Below are 21,670 nucleotides of genomic sequence, written 5' to 3'. Positions count from 1 at the left end.
GACTTCTTTGATGGCAGATGTATCTTTCAGTGACATAGTTAAATTTTTGGAGAGCTGCTGGAAGTACTTCTTTAGGCTTCCAAATCTCCAGAAGAGTTATGTGGAGGACATAGTTTTGTCATTACAGTTTTCAAATGGGGGTTCTTACCCTAAAGGCAGAAATACAGTATGTCCTCCTTCCCAACGCTTCTTGAAAATTGTTCTCTCTGGCTTTTCTATCAATTCAAATTCAATTCAAAAATGCTTTATTAATCCCAAAGGGAAATTAAATCACAATAACCAAAATCAATCTAATTAAATTCAACTGTTTAGAACACAAACAGTTATACCTAACAATCTACATGAAATATTTTTAAAATATAATATGTTAGGCGCCGGGTGGCTCAGCTGGTAGAGCAGGCGTGCGATGTGCCGAGGCTATAGTCCTCGATACAGTTATCCTTGTTTTGATTTATGGTCACGCCACCCTCTTTCCTTTCAAACTACAGTTCAATAAAGGCCACTAGTGCCAATAAAATTAAATAAAATATACAGGGGTTGGACAATGAAACTGAAACAGGTGGTTTTAGACCACGATAATTTATTAGTATGGTGTAGGGCCTCCTTTTGCAGCCAATACAGCGTCAATTCGTCTTGGGAATGACATATACAAGTCCTGCACAGTGGTCAGAGGGATTTTAAGCCATTCTTCTTGCAGGATAGTGGCCAGGTCACTACGTGATACTGGTGGAGGAAAATGTTTCCTGACTCGCTCCTCCAAAACACCCCAAAGTGGCTCAATAATATTTAGATCTGGTGACTGTGCAGACCAGGGAGATGTTCAACTTCACTTTCATGTTCATCAAACCAATCTTTCACCAGTCTTGCTGTGTGTATTGGTCCATTGTCATCCTGATACACGGCACCGCCTTCAGGATACAATGTTTGAACCATTGGATGCACATGGTCCTCAAGAATGGTTCGGTAGTCCTTGGCAGTGACGCGCCCATCTAGCACAAGTATTGGGCCAAGGGAATACCATGATATGGCAGCCCAAACCATCACTGATCCACCCCCATGCTTCACTCTGGGCATGCAACAGTCTGGGTGGTACGCTTCTTTGGGGCTTCTCCACACCGTAACTCTCCCGGATGTGGGGAAAACAGTAAAGGTGGACTCATCAGAGAACAATACATGTTTCACATTGTTCACAGCCCAAGATTTGCGCTCCTTGTCCATTGAAACCGACATTTGGCATTGGCATGAGTGACCAAAGGTTTGGCTATAGCAGCCCAGCCGTGTATATTGACCCTGTGGAGCTCCCGACGGACAGTTCTGGTGGAAATAGGAGAGTTGAGGTGCACATTTATTTCTGCTGTGATTTGGGCAGCCGTGGTTTTATGTTTTTTGGATACAATCCGGGTTTGCACCCGAACATCCCTTTCAGACAGCTTCCTCTTGCGTCCACAGTTGATCCTGTTGGATGTGGTTCGTCCTTCTTGGTGGTATGCTGACATTACCCTGGATACCGTGGCTCTTGATACATCACAAAGACTTGCCGTCTTGGTCACAGATGCGCCAGCAAGACGTGCACCAACAATTTGTCCTCTTTTGAACTCTGGTATATCACCCATAATGTTGTGTGCGTTTCAATATTTTGAGCAAAACTGTGCTCTTACCCTGCTAATTGAACCTTCACACTCTGCTCTTACTGGTGCAATGTGCAATCAATGAAGACTGGCTACCAGGCTGGTCCAATTTAGCCATGAAACCTCCCACACTAAAATGACAGGTGTTTCAGTTTCATTGTCCAACCCCTGTATGTATTTCTGTCCTTTAAACACCACCTTATAATCATCTTTTAGTTGATATCATTGTTATACCTACAGATTTACTTTTAGGGAACCTTTTAACCTATAATATTATAAACTTGTCATTGTTTTCGGAATAGATCTGACCCACATAGAGAAATACACTCTGGAGAACTGAATCAGTAAAATGATGTTTTATTGTACAACAAATAATCAGGATTGTGAACGGATGAGTCGCCAACTGTATGGAAAGAAGGGGAAGAGAACTGGTGAAACAAAGAATTATTATAAAGGCAGAGCTAACTAAAAATAACTATGGTAATCAGGAAAACGGCTTACTAAGTGGGTGTAGTCAGGTCGCCAGGGGTAGAGGGATTCGGGGTCCAGGTTTTTGAAGCAGAGTTTGTTCAGATGATTTCTCTGGTGCTGTTTGAGTAAGCTTGGTGATAACAGGAGTAAGTTCAATGTGCAGGTACTTGCGTTGGAGGGTGGACAGGGTACGCTTATGCCTTGGTCCAGGAGACGAAGGAAGCACGAGACTGCCAGCTTGATCCAGATGAAAGTCAGGAGTTAGGAAACGAAGTCCTCAAAATGTAGATAATCTTGATCGTTCAGAACTTCCGGAAATGAAGTCTGTGTTCAGCGAGGTAAATCCAAGATTCAGGTTTCAGCCTGCGAAGGAGCATAAACAAAGTTACTCGGAGTGAAAAACGAAGCATAGACTTAGGGGTGGCTGAGCTTGTTACCACTGAAGGCGAAACACTCTGGCGTCAAAGTGCTGGCAGCCTCCTGCTTAAGTACTCCTCCATGCAATCAGCAGATAAGTCGCACCTGTCACCCAGCACACCTGAAAAAACTCCAGCACCATCTGAAACACCGAAACAATGTTGCAAGCACAATATACACAAAAACACAGCCCAGACCCCAACAAACCTTTCTACAGATCTTTTATTGCAGTCATCCAAGACTACTTTGGACTCCCCTGGGACTCACAAAGGCCCTATAGTAGCAAAAGTCACCATTAATGAATATTAATCATCAGAAATATTGTCACAGAAACAATGGCTATGAGTTGGTGAGACGGTCAAACTTTCCATGAGAAGGATACAAAGAAAAACATTTCAGAGTTTCACAACATGCCTCAGTGACTCTGTAAGAAACACCCCCACACACCCACCATTTTTCCTTTGGCATCAGGAACACTGAGAGCCCTGGGAGAATCTGGAAAAAGATCGGGTGGGAAAGCACGAGAGGAGAGCTTTAATAGTAGAGTGTGTCAGCCTGTAGAATGCAGAAATCGACTTCTAAGCAGATGCCGTAATTCCATTTCCACCCTTTTAAATTTGGTATGCAGGGGGCCAATGCGTAACCCTAAACCCACTATCCTTGTTGCACACAGAAGGCAGGAGGCGTAGTCGACAGTTGGTGGCTGGGGCCACTGAGTCTATCAGCCTTGTTAATCAATACGGGTTCCAGTCCGACAGACAGCGATTGGTGTAACTGATGCTCATTCTGCTATTTAACTGGCCCTGGTGGGAGGTGGAGGCACCTGTTTCTTATGACTTTCACCTGAATCCTACAGATCAGCCAGAGTAAAACATACTTCAGCCTCCAGACATTACTGACACGTATTTTTAGATGTGCATGACTGAGGTCTTCTCCAGGGTCCAGATAAATGGCTGATTATTAAAACGGTTTAAAAATATTTTTATCAGCTTTCTAAAGGATTGAGTTGTAATTTAACAGACAATGTCATTGCTGTTTTTCTCAAACTGTCCTCAGTCATCCAGCAACTACATTCAATCAACCTTCTTAGTTCCCTGTTTACCTTTTAAAACCAATGTTTTTGCTTATTTTACCACTTGTTCTTCCCACTGGCAGAGCCTTTTCTCATGATCTCCTCACGACAACTAATGGAAAAAAATGGGTCCACAAGGGTTCGGATTGTAATGTTTACATGAGCTGAACTTCTATGGAACCAACTTAATGAATGTTTGGGAGGGGGATGAGGAATGCTGATCAGGATCTGGAAGGTTGTTGGCTCGGTTTCTTACACCAACAGCTTCAAACTTCCCTAATAGACAGAAAAGTTCTCAGTAAATGGAAGGACTGAAATTGCACGATTCTTCCAGTATGACTTCCATTCTGCAGTTTTTTTGCTGTAAAAACTGTCTTTGTTGTTTTATTTTTAGATAGACCTGTTGACACACAAACAATTTACATATTCGGGGGTGATTAGTATCCATTTTGCAAAGTGCATCCAATCTGATGGTCTACAACTGAAGTCCCATACCGTTAGATACAGACACCATAACCACTGACTTTTCAGAAAAAGCTTTTATACAAAAAGAAAGAAGTGTTACTCCTAGCATGTTGTTTAAAAAGTTACAGTGGGGGTTTTAACACTAAACTGTCCTCTTTTTCTATGTCACTAATAAAGCCTATAAGGGCTAGGTGTAGCCACAGTTAAACTCTGGTGTAGTTCTGTTACTTTACTCTAGGTTTGTAGTATTGCCAAACAAATGTGACAGGAAACAGGCAGTTTGGTTAATTAGTTTTTTTTAATATATGACAGAAAATAAAAACAGCATTTCTGTCCTGGCTGTGGGTTAGCGTGCCCTGAATCCCTAGAGTCCTTGCAGCATTTTATAGACTCATGAATGAAATCTTTTTTTGTTTTTTTCCTTACAGGCTTTACAATTTATGTCTTTCTCAGAAATGTTTTTAATTGAGAGATTATATTTTGAATGCATATTTTGTAAAGTTGGAATTGGAGAAGCCCAATCATCATTATTGTTGTCATTTTTCTAGAATTGTGCCACTCAAGGTGGCAGCAGGTTGGAGTAACTCTTCGAGAACGCTGAGCATCTTCTTCATGAGACTGTCGTACAACAACAGAGTGTCTTCAGTCGGAGGCTTCTTCTGATTTACTGTAAGACAGACTGCTACAGGAGGTCCTTCCTGCCCACAGCCATCAGCATCTACAACGGCACTTTGAAGAAACCTTCATAATATGAGCTACAACAACATCTGATTTCCCTTTGGGGTGAATAAAGTATTTTTAAATTGAATTGAACTGAATTTTTCAGGGTTCTTCCACACTTGCAGCTCAAATTTACAAACCTTTCTTGACTCGCTTTTCAGTCATCAGTCTTTTTCCAGATGGATTAAAAAGAACTGTAATTCACATTATGTAATTCAACTTTAAACAACTTTAAATATTAATGAAATAGAATTCCAGGCTAGCTTTAACATCAAAATTAGTCTAAGATATTTTAACAAAGTCTCACACATAAATGAAGAAATGTTTCTCTTTGATAGAACTACAGCATTTATTCTGCTCATGGACATGGAAATCATTTTATACAGTAAAACAAAGTTTAACAGTCAGAATCATGTTATGATCAAGCCAACTCCATCCTGTGATGCGTCTTTGAGGAATGGTAAAGTAAAGTCAGTTTGTTTTATACCCTGTGGCTGGCTTGAATTAACATTTTGTCCAAAGCCCCACCCTTATGAGACCCCAAACTGAGCCAATGTATGCACCTTTTACAAATGCTGGAGTTTGGGGTTAATTAGTTCTAATAAAACCTGTGGATTGGAAACATGCTGCCTGTCTGCCAAACTGTCTTAGCTCCATTTGAAGCTGTTAAATCCAATAAGAAGTGTGAATGACTTTAATTAGTGCAATCACAATGCTGTATCTGCCCGTGTTAGCTTATTTTCTTTGGGCTGAGCTCAGAAATTGTTTGCACACATACATACAGAGTCCTGTTTGTTAGGCAGTTGGTGTGACTCGGTAATCGCAGACCCAGCATGCACTGAGTGAAACGTTGGCAGCAGTGTTAAGACAAACAGCCCCCTCCCTTTACAGCAAGTCGACCCCCTGCTGTGGGCTAACAAGCCCGTAGTTACCTCGCTCTCCACACACATGCGCACCCACGCACACACACATTCCTGTTTATTTCAGCTTCTGACAAGCAGCCATACACATGAGCATGTAGACACATTGTCTCATTCTTTCACATCAACATCCAACTCCAAGGCTACATGTACATTTTCACGTTGTCAGACATCGAAAGAAGGTAGAAAGTATCTGCCTCCCCTGGAGGGCGACTGATGGACAGCAGCATTGTGCTCCCTTGTGGTTTTCAGAACCTCTTAGTGACAGACGATGAATAAATTGGCTTCTGTCAAACTTATCGGCAAATTAAAGCTTTAGGGGGATTGGGGGCTGCATAAAACATTAGTTTGCAAATGTTCACTGTTGGCATGCAAAGGGACTGGTTAGTCCACCTGCTTTTAAACAATGAACAAGATCACTCCCTCCTCTGGGAAATTTACAATAAAACATCTACATGATTCACTGCATAAAGGGCCTCACAAAAATATTCACACAGCTTTTTAATGTTTTGTCACATTACACCACAAAGTTAACTCTCCACCAGAGTTACTATTGGTCTCTTGGTTGCTTTTTTGATAAATACTTTTTTTGCCCGATCTGTCAATTTTGTTGGGTGACCACGGCTTTGGTTTTGCATTTGCTTCAGCTCTGTGAGATGTTTCAACCTTTGGATATTGTTTATTAACCCATCAGCAACCTTATACCTGACTTGTCTGCTATGTTCCTTGGTCTTTATGATGCAGTTTGTTCTCTAATGTTCAAATCTCAGAGGTCTTCACAGCCAGCTGGATTTATACTGGGATTAAACTAAACACAGGTGAACATTTTTATATTTTTTGTTTGTAAAATTAGAAAACCATCTATCCTTTTTCTTGCCCTTCACACTTATCTTGTGTTGGTCTTTCATATAACATCTAATAAAATTCACTGGAGTTTGTGGCTGGAATGTGAATAATTTCAGTGATTAAATTACTGTATTTTGAATAAGAGAATTTTCTTAAAATATGTTTTATCTTCATAGTTTATTGATTTCTTCACTGATTTGCAGTAGCTTGGTACATTTTAAAGAAGCATTTTTTCCTGTAGTAAAAATTATTATCAACTGTTTCAAAAGGTAAAAAACAATCAACTCCTCTAGCTTATTACTGTGTGTCTGCAGAAATTAATGGAAAAACCTCAAACATTATGTTTTATGTATGTCCCAAACTTTTTAAGATAAATACTTTCTTGCGCTTATTATGCTCATTGTGTTTCATATTCTGAGTAGAGCGTGGGCTGAGTTTATCTCCTTTAATACACTTGAGTGCAGCACTGATGCGTCCTCATTGTTGTGTTCCGTTGACCTAAAAAGCTCCATCAGTTGACCTGTTAGTTCACTGCGAACAATTCACTTGCCTAACTGCATTCCTTCATAATGTATCTATTGTAACCCATTACCCTCTTCCCAGCCAACCACACACACACATCGACACACACACTTCTTGTAAAGCGTTTTGCGTAATGTAAACAAGGACAAAGTGATTCTAACCCTTCCCTCCAGGGTGAACATTTTGAGCAAACACCTACAAAAAGAACTCCTGATTGACTTGAACTCCCTCTCTGTCCCAGCGGGGGGAGTGTCCTCTTTCTCCTCATATAAAGAGCAACCCTCCTGTCAGCCGCAGCAGAGCATGCACGCAGAGACACTGTGAGGCTGACACAAAGGACAGCGACGAAGCAGGCAGGGTCTCCGGATTGTGCGAAAGTAGCACGTTTCCAGTTGGATTTATATGGACTGAAAAGTGTAACAGACTTTCAGAGATTTAGCATGAGTTTAAAAGAGTTTCTGGATTAACTGGACTTGCTGGCAGAGCGCAAGTATCCTATCCGTTTTGTCCTGGACTGATTGCGCACAGAAGGCAACGATGGAGGTGCGCATCCCGGGATGGTGCTTCCTGATTGCCTTCATCCTGCACTCAACGCGCTGCAAGGCGGCCAAGGAGCTCCAGTGCCAGGAGATATCCGTCCCTCTTTGCAAAGGCATCGGCTACAACTACACCTACATGCCCAACCAGTTCAACCACGACACGCAGGACGAAGCGGGGCTGGAGGTGCACCAGTTCTGGCCGCTGGTGGAGATCAAGTGTTCCCTGGACCTGCGCTTCTTCCTCTGCAGCATGTACACGCCGATCTGCCTGGAGGACTACAAGAAGCCTCTGCCGCCGTGTAGGAGCGTGTGTGAGCGGGCCAAGGCCGGGTGCGAGCCGGTCATGAGTCAGTACGGCTTCCCGTGGCCGGACCGGATGAGGTGCGACCTGCTGCCCGAGCAGGGTAACCAGGACCCGCTGTGCATGGACTACAACCGGAGCCAGACCACGACCGCGTCTCCCGTGCTGGCCAAGCCGACCAACCGGCCGATAAAGCCTTACAACAAGAGGAAGAGCGGCTACGGCCGAGGCATCCCCGGCAAACACAAACCCGCCACTTCTCCCTGCGAGATGGGGTGCTTCTGCCGTGCGCCAATGGTTCCCGTTACTGCGGAGGGCCACCCGCTGCACAACCGCGTCAAGACTGGACAGATCACCAACTGCGCCATGCCATGCCACAACCCGTACTTCACCCAGGAGGAGAGGACTTTCACTGCGTTCTGGATCGGCCTGTGGTCTGTCCTCTGCTTCATCTCAACTTTTGCAACCGTGGCAACTTTCCTCATAGACATGGAAAGGTTCAAGTACCCGGAGCGACCCATCATCTTCCTCTCCGCCTGCTACATGTTCGTGTCCGTGGGATACATCGTCAGGCTGATCGCCGGACATGAGGAAGTGGCGTGCAGCAGGGAGAACGGCGCAGAGCACATCCACTATGAGACGACCGGTCCGGCGCTCTGCACCATCGTTTTCCTGCTCATTTATTTCTTCGGCATGGCTAGCTCCATCTGGTGGGTGATTCTGTCCCTCACCTGGTTCCTGGCGGCAGGCATGAAATGGGGGAACGAGGCTATCGCCAGTTACTCCCAGTACTTCCACCTGGCCGCCTGGCTCATCCCCAGCCTGAAGTCCATAACTGTGTTGGCACTCAGCTCGGTGGACGGGGACTCTGTGGCTGGGATCTGCTACGTGGGAAATCAAAATCTGGATAACCTGCGGGGGTTTGTGCTTGCCCCGCTGGTCATCTACCTTTTCATCGGCACCATGTTCCTGCTGGCCGGGTTCGTCTCGCTTTTCCGCATCAGGAGCGTTATAAAGCAAGGCGGCACCAAGACTGACAAACTGGAGCGCCTCATGATCCGGATTGGAGTTTTCACGGTTCTATACACCGTCCCGGCCACAATCATAGTGGCGTGTTACTTTTATGAGCAGCACAACAGGCAGACGTGGGAGATTACGCATAACTGTACGTGCGTAACGGACCGCAGTAGGCAGAGACCGGACTATGCCGTGTTCATGCTGAAATACTTCATGTGCCTCCTGGTGGGGATCACCTCGGGGGCCTGGATCTGGTCCGGGAAGACGCTGGAGTCCTGGAGAACTTTCTGTACGCGCTGCTGCTGGGGGAGCAAAGCGTCAGCGAGCTCCATGTACAGCGATGTGAGTACCGGACTGACTTGGAGATCCGGGACGGCCAGCTCCGTCTCCTGCCCCAAACAAATGCCATTGTCCCGGGTCTGAACTAGGCGGACTTTCCTGTCCTAAGACTGTGAAATCAGCTCTTTGGAATATTTTTTAAAAATAAGTTATTAAGACTGAGACTCCAAGATTACAGATTGGCCATTTTGTGTTTTTATCAATTTCGAAGATGACTTTGAACACAAGCTTCTTTGCCTTATCCAAATGACGTCCATGTGAAGGGGGGATGGTTGGGATTGTCCATCAGGGTGTTGTAATTAGCACATTAATGAGCGCCTAATGGCTTCACTTTAAATAATGAGCCTGTCAGCAGCAGCAGAACAATGTACCTGCCCTGAAGAATGCAGAGTCTTATCTGGCATTATTAACTGAGTGCATAGAGCCAGAGCCGGCCAGAGGCACAAGCAAACTAGGGAGGGGTTCAGCTTTCCGAGGCAACAGTGACAAGAGTGACTGTCTTCTCCTACAGAATATAGATTATAACCTTCAGACCAGTTGTTACATTTCCAAAGTATTAACTTAATTTTAAAAATGCTCCTACAGTTTGTAAAGGGTGAATTTAAAAAGATTTTAAAATGCTTTTCAAACATAACATTTGAATTTATGGAGGTTAGTCGGAGCTAGTTGTCACCATATAAGAAATGCACGACTGGACCATGGTTGCATGAGGTCCTAAGCAGATTGTCCCACTTCAGCACCATTGACCCGCTTCCGGGGTGTCCCTGTGTGATATTTCTTTTTCCCCGTTTCCTTTGCATTCTGCATTTAATACAGCTGTTTTCTAGGTAACCAATGAGCTGGCAGTTAACTGAATTGACTTCATATTATTCATTACATAAATAATTTTTTTATAATGTAGTAGCATAGCAAGTTTATCAGATACAAATCTAAGTTTTGTCACAACAACAGCTTTGCATCATTTATGTCAAAAAGTAAAATAAGTAACAACAAACCACAGTATGCTGCTCCGGAAGAACGAAGCCAGCCAGCTGGACGGATGCATTTTAATTTTCACATTTTCACAAACAGAAAACAAACTCATTTTCTAAAACTCACCTGTCAGCCATGAGTGGGTTTTTTTTTGGGTTTTTTTTTTTTCTTGGCAGCATTTTTTTGTCAGATGCTGCCAGTTCGGCTCCATTGTGCCAGCAAAATGGTTAAAGGTGCATTTACCAAGCTGCTCAGTAAAAGCTTGAACATTGAAATGCTAGATTTTGGACTTTAATGGTTTCAATAGAAGCCACAGTGAAACGTTATTTCTCTCACTGACTTATTTTCTCTCTGGCAGTCATGTCCATTTATTTCCAAATGATTAAAACAGCTTGAAACTACAACATTTTTAATGTAACTTACTAGCTACGTTTTCTTTTGTACATGTAATGCTGCCACATTTGACAACATGTCCATTGTTTGCTATTCCTCAGGCCAGCCCTGGTTACATGGTATTCCTGCGGTTCTTCCTACTGTGAAGAACCGCTGTGTCTTAAACATCCACAATGAGAGCACCCTGCTTGAAGCGAGGCCAACACTGAGCTGTTTGTCTACATCAATGCCTTAAAACTGCCTCATACGGCTGGCATCAGCGCGTATAGAGTGTATTTATATAATTATTGCTGTACATACATTGTATATTTGTATATGTAATTTCACAAGACTGTAAATATGTATAATTCCCACTTTGATAGAAAACTTTATTTTGAAAATAAAAAGGATTTTAATGGATCTTTTTACTGGTGCTTCATTGCAAAATTTTGTGTTGTGTTTTTAATTTATTTGTAACAGTGCAAATAGTGTTGGTTTTTTATTATGAACATAAGTTGTAGATGTGACCTTTATGGCCACAAAAACATCTTCTTAGATTACCAGAGAAGTCACAGGTGGTTTTCTTTTTTAAATGCACAGTATCTTACATATTTAATAATAATTATTTACCTGTTTCCTATTTAAAAAGTAAATTTCAGAGTAAAATCCTCGTATACCTTTTTTTCGTGTTTTACACAGGTGTACAAATACTAGAGAACCATTCTTCTGGCTGTCCAGATTTACTGTTTGCTTTTGGTGAAATGAAAGCTTCCAAAAATAAAGAAACATATATTCTTTGCTTATTTTAGGATTCATTAAGTGCATGATAAAATTACTCCAAATTGGATATATTATTTACATTTTAGCCCTTTATGCCTCAGGCTTCTAATTAAGATGTCAGACATGAGGGCTTGTAACTGGCCGGCGGACTCCCTCTGTGGCGTGTGGAAAGGTAATTACAGCCAGAACAGTGTGTGGTCCGTTTATCTTCTGCAGGAAAAGACTGTCAGTCAGCAGAGCTTTAAAGTTTGGAGACGTTTTGTGCTCAGTGATTACAAGTGTGCATCACATGGATCTCTTTATGTGTAACACTGAAGAAAATAATGTCCATTCTTTCAATTAACTGAACAGAAAAGACAGTGGGCGGACTTAATGGAACAACATGAATAAATCTGAAGAGTTTCAAACTTTGGAAAAGCGATAAATCATTCTGGAGACAGACTTCTATCTTATGCTGCCACCTTGTGTTGCAATCCTAAGAAAATGAGGTGTATTTTAGGGGAGATTTAACAAACTATCTGAAGAAAACAGAGAAGAGGAAAACAATTGCATGCTATCATGTTATATTTAATAAATTCAATTCAATTCTGTATGTTTATATAATTTCATTTTAAAGCAATCACCATCTCATTAAGCTGTTCAAAAATGTAAAAATAATTTAAAAGACATTGTTTACATGAAATTACATACAATCCAAATCATTCAATGAATTTAAGTCAAATCAGGTGTTCGACAACTTCACTCTTGTTTTATCCCTGTTTAAGCCACTGAAGCCTTTTGCAGTACCTTGCTGAAGGCTTTATTGTTTCATACTGGGTTTACCAACACAAATAAGCACATTATTTGTGAAGTAGAAGGAACATGATCAGTGGATGTCACCTTTTTTACAGATATAAATCTGAAAAGTGTGGTCACATGGACACACTTCTTCTATCCCTGAATAAAACCCTGTCCCAATACAAAAACAACTGTTCAGTGAACCCCTGAGAGGTTTGTTAGAGAATACTAATAGTTGTGCACTACACAAATCTGGCAACTAACTTTTTATCCTATATGCAGAACGCTATGTGGATGAAAACCAGCGCAGCACATCACCCGGACACACCAGCTCCACTGTAAATTATAGTGGTAGCAGCATCATACTGTGGGGATGCTTTCCTTTGACAGGGTAAAAAACTATAAAACCTCAAGGGTATAAATAATAAGTAAGTTAAAAACACTTTTGTAAGACACAGTAGAAGAGACGATGAAGCAACCTGGTGGGCGTTTGAAATAGTTTAAAAAGTCTGTTTTTGTGGTTCTGTTTATCTTCCTAAATATATCATCAAATTAAGCAGAGTTGGACCTTCCAATCAAAAACTAACAGCTCTACCTGTGCTTCTTAAACTCGATGCATGTTGCTTCCCTTTCCAGCATTGCACATGTGTGTGCTATTCTATAGTGGCTGCAACTTGAGCATGTTCCTTCAAGCCCCCACCACTCCAAAAAAAATCCACTGAGGAAATGGGTTGAGAGGTCAAGCCTGATCCATCTCCTTCCAACATAAACAAAGCGTTGACTTGTCAGCTCAGGAGGCACCCGTCTTGGACAGCTCCCATTGGTAAAATCCAGGGAATCCAGCTCCTTCTTCATTAGCTACAATTAGGCTGTTTATGAATGAAGTCTCTGTGTAATGATCTAATTAGATGTCCTACAGCGATTAGTTCACAATAAATCATGTTAACATGTCTGAATGGCTTACGTGGGCCATTAAAGGTCGCATGGCTACTGGAACGTTACAATTTCACAGAGTATACAAAGCTGGGTGGGAAGTCTTCAGCTTTCACAGACAGCTATTGTCATGTCACGTCTGATTTACAATGCAGTTTAACTTAAACAGGCCTAAGTGACAGGTCCCGCAATGATACAAGATTCTTACTTCTCTGTGTCTGAAGGATGCAAGAATAAACCAACATGTTAAATGAAAAAGACCTGGGCAGGGAAAATTCATTATTAAAATTTTTAAATTCATGTTACAAATCCAAAATGTACAAATATATAATTTTTCTTTTTATTCAAGCTCTTTATAAATATTTTTAATAGAATATCATCCTGTTGAGGCATTTCAAATAAAAGAATACCATTTTTTTCATTCCTATACATTATTGAATAATTGTATAGATTTTACATAAACATAGCTTAGTAACCAAGACCACAAAAATATAAATTTAATCATATTTTATGTTAAGTGAGTATAAATAAAGAACATAACTGAAAAACAATTTAGTAAACAAGAGTGTTACCTACTGTACTCCTAAAGTAATTAATAGGGATTAAAATATTTTACCTACCAATGACAAGATATGTTATGTATACTCTACATTTATTTGTCCACCAGGTCGTGTTCAAACAAGCAGATTCACTTTACCCTAAATTGGGTAAGTATGTGTTTGGTTGAAATCTGCTTGTTAATTACTCAGTGAAGTGATCACAGCTGGGTAGACCAGAAATCACACACAAGTAAAGGTAGCCTTACTTTAAAACAATATTACCCAAATAGAAGTAAAAAATACAGTAAAACTACACTTAGACACATTTTTTTTCAATAAGGTAGTCAAATAAATGTGACAGAGTAAACGTAACACACTAATAGCTGTGTCTTTAACTCAATGAACAGGGAATGAATTTGTGCAGTGATTGATATCCTTCACATGGCAGCAAGCTATTTAACCCCATAGTGACAATCTTTGTTTATCAGCTAGCGCCACCATAAGGTGGACCAGTATCACTTTGTTTCAAAGTTAGAGGTTGGATTTTGAAACGCAAACCATAATCAAAACTGCAAAAACTAATGGTTCAGTTTGATTTGGATTTTAGACTTTATATTCAGATTCATTTGACCTTACCTTTCTGCATCAAGCTTAAGTGTTTCATACACTGATGTTGGTATTTTGTCCTTTAAAGACTTAAATGTTTTCCGTTTACATCTCCTAATACTAATTCATTTTTTAAGATTTGGCATCAACATTACGTTTCACATACCTTACAAGAGCCAATTTAGTTATAATAATACATTAATTCATGTACCACTCTTAATTATTGATTTAAATGGCTGATGACTAAAACAGAAAATAAGCAGTGTTTATTTTTGCTTTTCAGGAGATATGAGAGTGAGACTGAAGATCAAACTTTAAATTTGTCCTGTCATTGCTTTTAACGTTTCTACCTATGAACAGAAGGTCTGAGGACCTGCCAGAGGTTTAATCTGATGACATCTGCCGTCACAGGAAATCACTCCCACCGTCATTAAGATGTAAATAATCTGCTCTCTATATGCTTCTAAATTTATATACATTTCAGCTTAAGTTTACAAAACGTAAAAACCACAGATTTCAGTATCATTATTTATTGGAGAAAGATGGAGCCGTATGGAATATTGTTTTTTTAATTACTTTTACAGCAATAATAACATACAAAATATGTAAAATCTTCTAGTTTAAAGAGTTGGGCTTTCTTTTTACCATGACAGTAAATAGCATCAAGACTCACAGGCCTTACTCTGCCAGTATTAAAGGCTAAAGTTCTGCATACTGAAGGCTGTAGAGACTAGAGGTCAAAGGTTACGTTAGTTTTACATTCTTGGAGGAAAACTAAGCTGATCTTATTGAGGTAACTTGTTCAGTTTTAACTTTCTGGCTGTCCTCAGTTAATTATCGGGTTAAAAATTAAAACTATGTAAAAAATTAAATGAAAAAGTTAAAGTTTTGAATAAAAACAGTCATTGTCTCCTGTGCTGCCTGTTACTGAGCTATTTGATGTTAGAAAGGAGTCAGATAGATTGTATCTGGATTAGCTTTACGGTAAAAACACAAAAGGCCTGAATTAAGGACTGTATGACTGATGTTTTCCTGATGGAAAAATGGAATATGGTTCTCTGTTGGAGGAATAGGAATAGAATCCAGTTTTTCTTGTACCTGAGAAGAGCCAAATATAGCAGTATTGTCTGCAGTACAACCAATACGTCCCTCCAGGGGAACTCTTCAGTCTCAGTTAACGCAATAATTGAAAACTTTCCAGTCTTCATTTACACAAGGCTCCTTGATTATTCTGCTGGTCCCCCTGCAACTCCTCTGTCACTAACATCAAAGGCAAACAAAATGGATTTATCGTCTCAGCCGTAGGCACCAGGGACCACCCAGCCCTCCCATCTTGCCATTTATCCCACCTTTCAGCCTCAGAAGCGAGGAACGTGCTGTGTGATCGATACTTTAGATGCCTTTGACATCCTCTCTGATGTTTATGTAGTCTTTTCCCTCCATTTTTCCAATCTTCTTCTTCCCTGACTCATGACATCAGAGAGCACTGCTGCACCTCAGGCTGATACAGGCTGGAATATCTCCAGCTGAGGAGATGATTGATGTACAGAACATGATTCACAAATAAAGCTTTTGTCTTAGAGTTGGATATCTGACATGATTTATATATACATGTATCATTCACTGGCCCATGTTAGGCCTTGCTCAGAGCGTCAAAAACCTTTAGAGAAAAACCTTTAGACAAATATTACTATTTTATGTTCTTTTTCTGGCATTTGACACCAGTTGAGCTCAATCACATTAATTTATCCATTGCAGTTTTTTTATTGTTTTAAATTTAACCATTCTTATTAAAATTGTTAAATCATTCGCACTGTCACTCTACTGACTAACCACTAGAGTGCCCACTAGATGGCAGCATAAACCCTCATTTTCCTGCAAAAAAAGTATTTACTAACAAGTGAAGTCGACTTAAGTAACAACACAAAAATGGCATTAACACAAATGAAGAAAACAAATAACCGTGAGCAAAAAATAATAATAATAATAAAATTTGGGCAAACCAGGAAGATTGCTGAATACCTAAACTGAACATAGAGAACAGAAGAGTGACTCCAAACACAAAAACAAGAATCCACAAAACTAAGAAAATGTCAAAGCTCCAACCCAAAACTGACCAAACTAAATTGAATTATTTGAACTCAGTTCAATTACAACTTCAGAACAAATGTCCACCCAAAGCACTTCACAAGACTAAAATGTCCAATTAATATCCTGAAATATAAAACCAAATAATTCCATCATAATATAGTCAGACAGCTTCAACTTCAGTTGCATCCATTCCAATTTGATCTTAGTTCTAATACAATGCAATCTATTTCATTTTCTAATGCAACTTCGTAAAACGTTATCAGAGGAAGATTAACATCAATTACCATTGTGTAAATAAACAAATTAAGGCATATTTACCCTGATCTCAACCCAGTTTACCATTTTGAAAATGGACTTTAACACTCATGGTTCCATATTCACTCATGATAAAAACCAGGGCCTCAGAGGTTCATTAGTGAACATCAGTGAACAAACAGCATCATGAAGGCAGAGGACCACATCAGACAGGTCAGGGAGAAAGATGTAGTGAGGTTAAAAGAAGGATTAGGCTATAAAAAAATATGTGAAGCTCTGAACATCTCAGAGAGCCCTGTTAACAGCGTGTATACAACATTTATTTTTCTAGATTGCAACTTTGACTGAGCAATTCTCACATATGAATATGGTTTGATCTAAACCTTTTCACTGAAGGCGTCACTCTGATCAGCTCCCCACAGCATGATGCTGGCACCGCCATACTTTACAGTCTGCTTGTAGTAATGTGAAGCAATAGTTTTCACAAAAAAGAAATGTCAATTTTAGTCTTATCTGACCGGAGCACCTTATTCCTCGTATTTGTTGTGTACCCAACATGTCCTCTGGCAAACGTCAAACAGGTTTTTATAGATTACTTTGAAAAACAGATTCATGCTTGCCAATCTTATTTTTCTGAAAACTCCTTGCCACTGGAGTTTGTTGTTGAATTTCAAAAGTACAAATTGTGGACCTGGAGAAAATATTTTTTTTTCAGACTACAGTCCGAATTAAGAAAAACCCACATCATAAATAAACTTGCACCTCATGTGGCAATTTGATCCTTCTAATAATGCATTGTCAATTACTTTCTGACATTCATAAGTCAAAAGGCAAAGGTCTGCTTTCATGCTAAGCTGAGGATAAATTGGTAAGAAGTCCCCATGTAATTCAAGCTGTTCTATCTTGATTCTGTCCGTCTCAGGGTTTTTATGTGGTCATGTGAAAGGTCAGCAGCCAGGTCAGTGTGTCTGTTGTGGTGGTAGACACTCAGTTATCCAGACAACAGCTGAGCAAAGAGGCTGCTGCACTGTCATGGCCGGCCTGAGGGAGGGACTACAGAGAAACAGCTCAGGGTGTTAAACAAACATACCTGCTGATGTAGAAAACATTTCATTATTGAACACAACCATAAATAATTATTTTATATATTCTTAAAATATTCTTTAATATTAATGGTTGATATTTGAAGGTGTTTCTGCATTTATATTTCTAAATCAATGTTTGCATGCTATTCACACTATGTGTTCAGCATTTTCTGAAATAATATTATATAATCTAACCAGACAGCTAAACAGGCTTTGGAAACCTTTCAGCATTCAGGTAATTAGTTTTACTGTAAGATAGAGGACTAAAACTGTTTGGGAACAGAGGATCTGTTTGTAGACTGCAACAACTAGTAAAGAGTAGCACTACTTTAATATACTTTTACTCACGTAAAAGTCAGAAGTAGTCATCCAGTTACTCAAGTAATAGTAAAAAAGTATTTGGTTAAAAGGCTACTTAGGTACCGAGTACTTGAATAGTATGGTTTATTTTGATTTAATTTGAGAAAACTACAGGATTTAACAGATAAACATAAATAAATCAAATAAGAGGAAACACACATCAACAACATAAAGCCTTTGAAACCAGTACTTACAGTAGGTTATGTATACATGTTAGAACAGTGTCTCCAGAGTTGTAATATACTGTTTACTGTATGTTCACGTGACCGCCGATTAACACAACAGGCTTATTTGATAGAAAATAACATCTGAACAATTAAGCTTGTTTACAAACCAGAAGTCTCACCAGACACAAAGGTGTGTGTTTGGTGCATTTGTCATTTGTTCATCATAAAATGAAGTAACTTGAGGTGGGTAGAGTAGACAGAAATTGTACTCAAGTGAGAGCAGCGTTACTTCAAAATAACATTACTCAATTAGAAGCAAAACATTTGGTGCAGTAAAACTATTGCAGAAGTACTTTTTCCTTAAGTAAATGCTACGAATAATATCCAAGATGGCACTGCTGATGACAGCCTCGGAGCTTTGCTCTCTTCCACTGTTACATATACAAAAAAAACAAAATAAAATAAAATCCTCACTGAGAGCAAAGTGAACTGGAGTCAAATTCTTGTTTGTCTGTACAAACTTGGCAGTAAAGCTGATTCTGATTCTGATTCTAAGTAAATGTAGCTAGTTAGTACACACCCCTGGTTTTCATAGATCATTGCTGACACTTTTCCACCTTGGCATTGTGCAATTGTACACTCAAATGTTCTAGAGCAGTATTCCCCAAAGCCGGGGTCAGGACCACACATGGCATCGTATGTCTCGGTTGTGAGGGGTTTGAAAGATGATTTCCAGAAATCTAATTTTAAAATAGACCTAAAATAGCATATTTGAGTCATAATCATTGTAAAATTGACAAAAACATTCTTAAATTTTGAATAAAGCTGTACAAAAAAAAATCACTAGCTCTCCATTTTTCCCTTCAGGACCACTGATGTGATTGCCACAGGTCAATGACAGCATCAGTTGCAATACCTTAGCTTACAGCAGCACAGGAAATGTAGAACTTGTGTGATGAATTTCTTTTGTTTGGCAAATAAACTTCAATCAGTGTCCTTGGCTTTACTATTTTTCTCAGAATGAAAAGTTGATTATTTCCAATCAAAAGCAAACCAGAGAAAACCAGAGAACTACCAATTGCTGTCAACGCCTGGTGTAGCAGGAGGCTGTCAGGAGTGGGAAAACACTGTAGAAGCCTCTCCTTAAGATCCCAAAAGTACAGAGAGAAATTTTTCCCACATGGACTTAAATATATCATCTTAAGTGAAGTGCAGGATCCCCAGTGTTTTGTTTGCATAGAGGTACTTGCACTTGGAAGCCCGAAGCTTGAAAAACTACTGAGACACTTAAAAAGAAAGCACCTCTCTTTATTCTAAACCAGCAAGATTTTTCCACCTCAAGGAGCATGCCTTACACAGCCAACAGAGCATCCTGACTGCACAAACAATGATCCCACCGAAAGCTCAGATGGAGTTGGCATAATTTACTGAACAGGCAAAAAAGCCAAACATAATAGAGGAAACCTTAGTAAAGCCTAGTGCTTTAGCTACACATCAGGGAATGCAAGGTGATAAAAAAGCTTAGCAGCTGGAATCCGTGCTGCTGTCCAACAGGACTGTCTGCTGATGCATCATGCATCATCATACAACCTGGCTCAAGACATTAAGGGTCAACTTATTGAGAGACAGAAGAATGGGAAATGTGCTTCACAGCTGGGAAAAATCCAAGGATCTGTCCAACTCTGCGATCCTGCTTCACGAACGGAATCCTTCCTGGAACACTTTAATAAATATTTCCTATTTTAATAAGTATTTCTCAATAAATAAGTATTTCATAATATGAATTGACATGTTCATCATTCACAGTAACAGAGGGTAAATCACTGGCCAGCCAACCGGGGTTAGGCATTGGTTCTGCTGTCAAATGACAGAACCTTAAAAACTTCTGCTTTTAGACTGAAAGGGAATGCAAGCAGTTATCGAAGAATGCCGCGGATGTACTACTACAGTCTGGCTCTACGTGCATTTGAGGAAGGACGGACCCATATTAACAGTAATTACAATTACAACTAAACATGGAAGATGGTCTTCAAGAGACCATCTTGAAAAATAAATGCAGAATGGAATTGCTATGTGCCGACCATCATGCCCACCCACCTTTACCGCTGCTGGTAATACATACTGTATTACTGCAGTTCACACAGAATCATTACATCTGTTTTAATACTAAGCATTCTTAAATAGCAGCAGAGTTTTTTAACTGTTAGGTGCAATTGTGTGAGTGTATGGCGAAGAAAGACGTTTTGTACGTCTCACCCAACTATTTAGGCCCAAGGCCATTTAGTATCTCACAGACCATCAATATTTTTAAATCTATCCTTTTACACACAGGGCGCCAAAGACTTGTGTGATATGATCCATTATCTTGGACTCTTGCAGCAGCCTTTTGGATGAGTTGCAGCGGCCTGATTGATTGTTTTCTGGTAGAGGTAAAGACACTAAAGCATGTACCAGTTTTTCAAATGTTTTTCAAATGTTTCTTAGTCTCATTACGTGCAGCTGAGTGCTGATCTTTAACCTTGCATTATAGGGGCCAAAAACAATGATTTTGTCTTTTCATCACAGTTCTTGCCTACCCTGGCAAATGGTGTGTTAGGTAATTATACCCATGCTCTCTTGTCCTGCAGATACACTTCTCAGATGAAATCCTCTGGCTCAGTTTTTTTTAATCACCTACAGGTGGTGTCACCACTATTATCCTCATAGCTCAACAAGTTACCCTTATTAAAAACTTGAAATTCTTTCAGGAAGAGTGGCAGATATAATTTTACCTTCTGTTGTTCCAATAAATGTTTTCCATGTTGCTGACCGCAAGAACACAGCCCCAGAGCTACATTGCTAGCCCTCTAAATAATTAATTTTAAAATTCTTATATTTGTTTTACTTGTTTGAATGATCTCGCCCTGCCAATCCTCTGTAAGCTTTTTCATCCCTACTTTCCTTCTCGGTCCCTCAGGTCTGCCTAACAGCAGCTCTTGCAGGTACCAAGGTCTAGGAGGAAACTAAGAGGAGGCAAGGCCATCTCTATTGTTACTCCTCAATTGTGGAATAACCTACCCCTGCACATTAGGAAGGCTCCTTTACCATCTGCTTTTACTACCAGCCTTAGTTTGACCTTCATCGTCATCGTCGCCTTCCACTTCATCCAGGAGCAGGTCGCAGGAGCAGCAGACTCAGTAGAGATGCCCAGACTTCCCTCTCCCCAGATGCCTCTTCCAGCTTCTCCCGGGGGGAGCCCGGGGGAGCCCAGGCCAGCCGAGATACATAGTCTCTCCAGCGTGTCCTGGGGCGTCCCTTGCTACCTCCTCCCAGAGGGATGTGTCTAGAACATCTCCCAAGGGAGGCTTCCAGGAGGCATCTGATACAGATGCCCAAGCCACCTCAACTGATTCCTCTTAATGTGGAAGAGCAGTGGCTCTACTCCGAGCTCCTCCCGGATGGCCGAGTTCCTCAACCTATTTCCAAGGGAGTGCCCA

The 21,670-nt window shown here is 40.4% G+C and overlaps 1 protein-coding gene across 1 annotated transcript; it reads left to right on the top strand.

The window, feature by feature from the left end:
• Positions 1–5,137: 5,137 nt before the first annotated feature.
• Positions 5,138–11,021, top strand: LOC124869271 (frizzled-8-like). The gene has a single exon (XM_047367028.1). The coding sequence runs from the start codon at positions 7,599–7,601 to the stop codon at positions 9,339–9,341; it is 1,743 nt and encodes a 580-aa protein (XP_047222984.1). The 5' UTR covers positions 5,138–7,598; the 3' UTR covers positions 9,342–11,021.
• The last annotated feature ends 10,649 nt before the right edge of the window (positions 11,022–21,670 follow it).

Source organism: Girardinichthys multiradiatus, chromosome 6 (genome assembly GCF_021462225.1).
Source record: "Girardinichthys multiradiatus isolate DD_20200921_A chromosome 6, DD_fGirMul_XY1, whole genome shotgun sequence".
Taxonomy (NCBI): domain Eukaryota; kingdom Metazoa; phylum Chordata; class Actinopteri; order Cyprinodontiformes; family Goodeidae; genus Girardinichthys; species Girardinichthys multiradiatus.
This window is presented reverse-complemented; position numbering and strand designations above follow the sequence as displayed.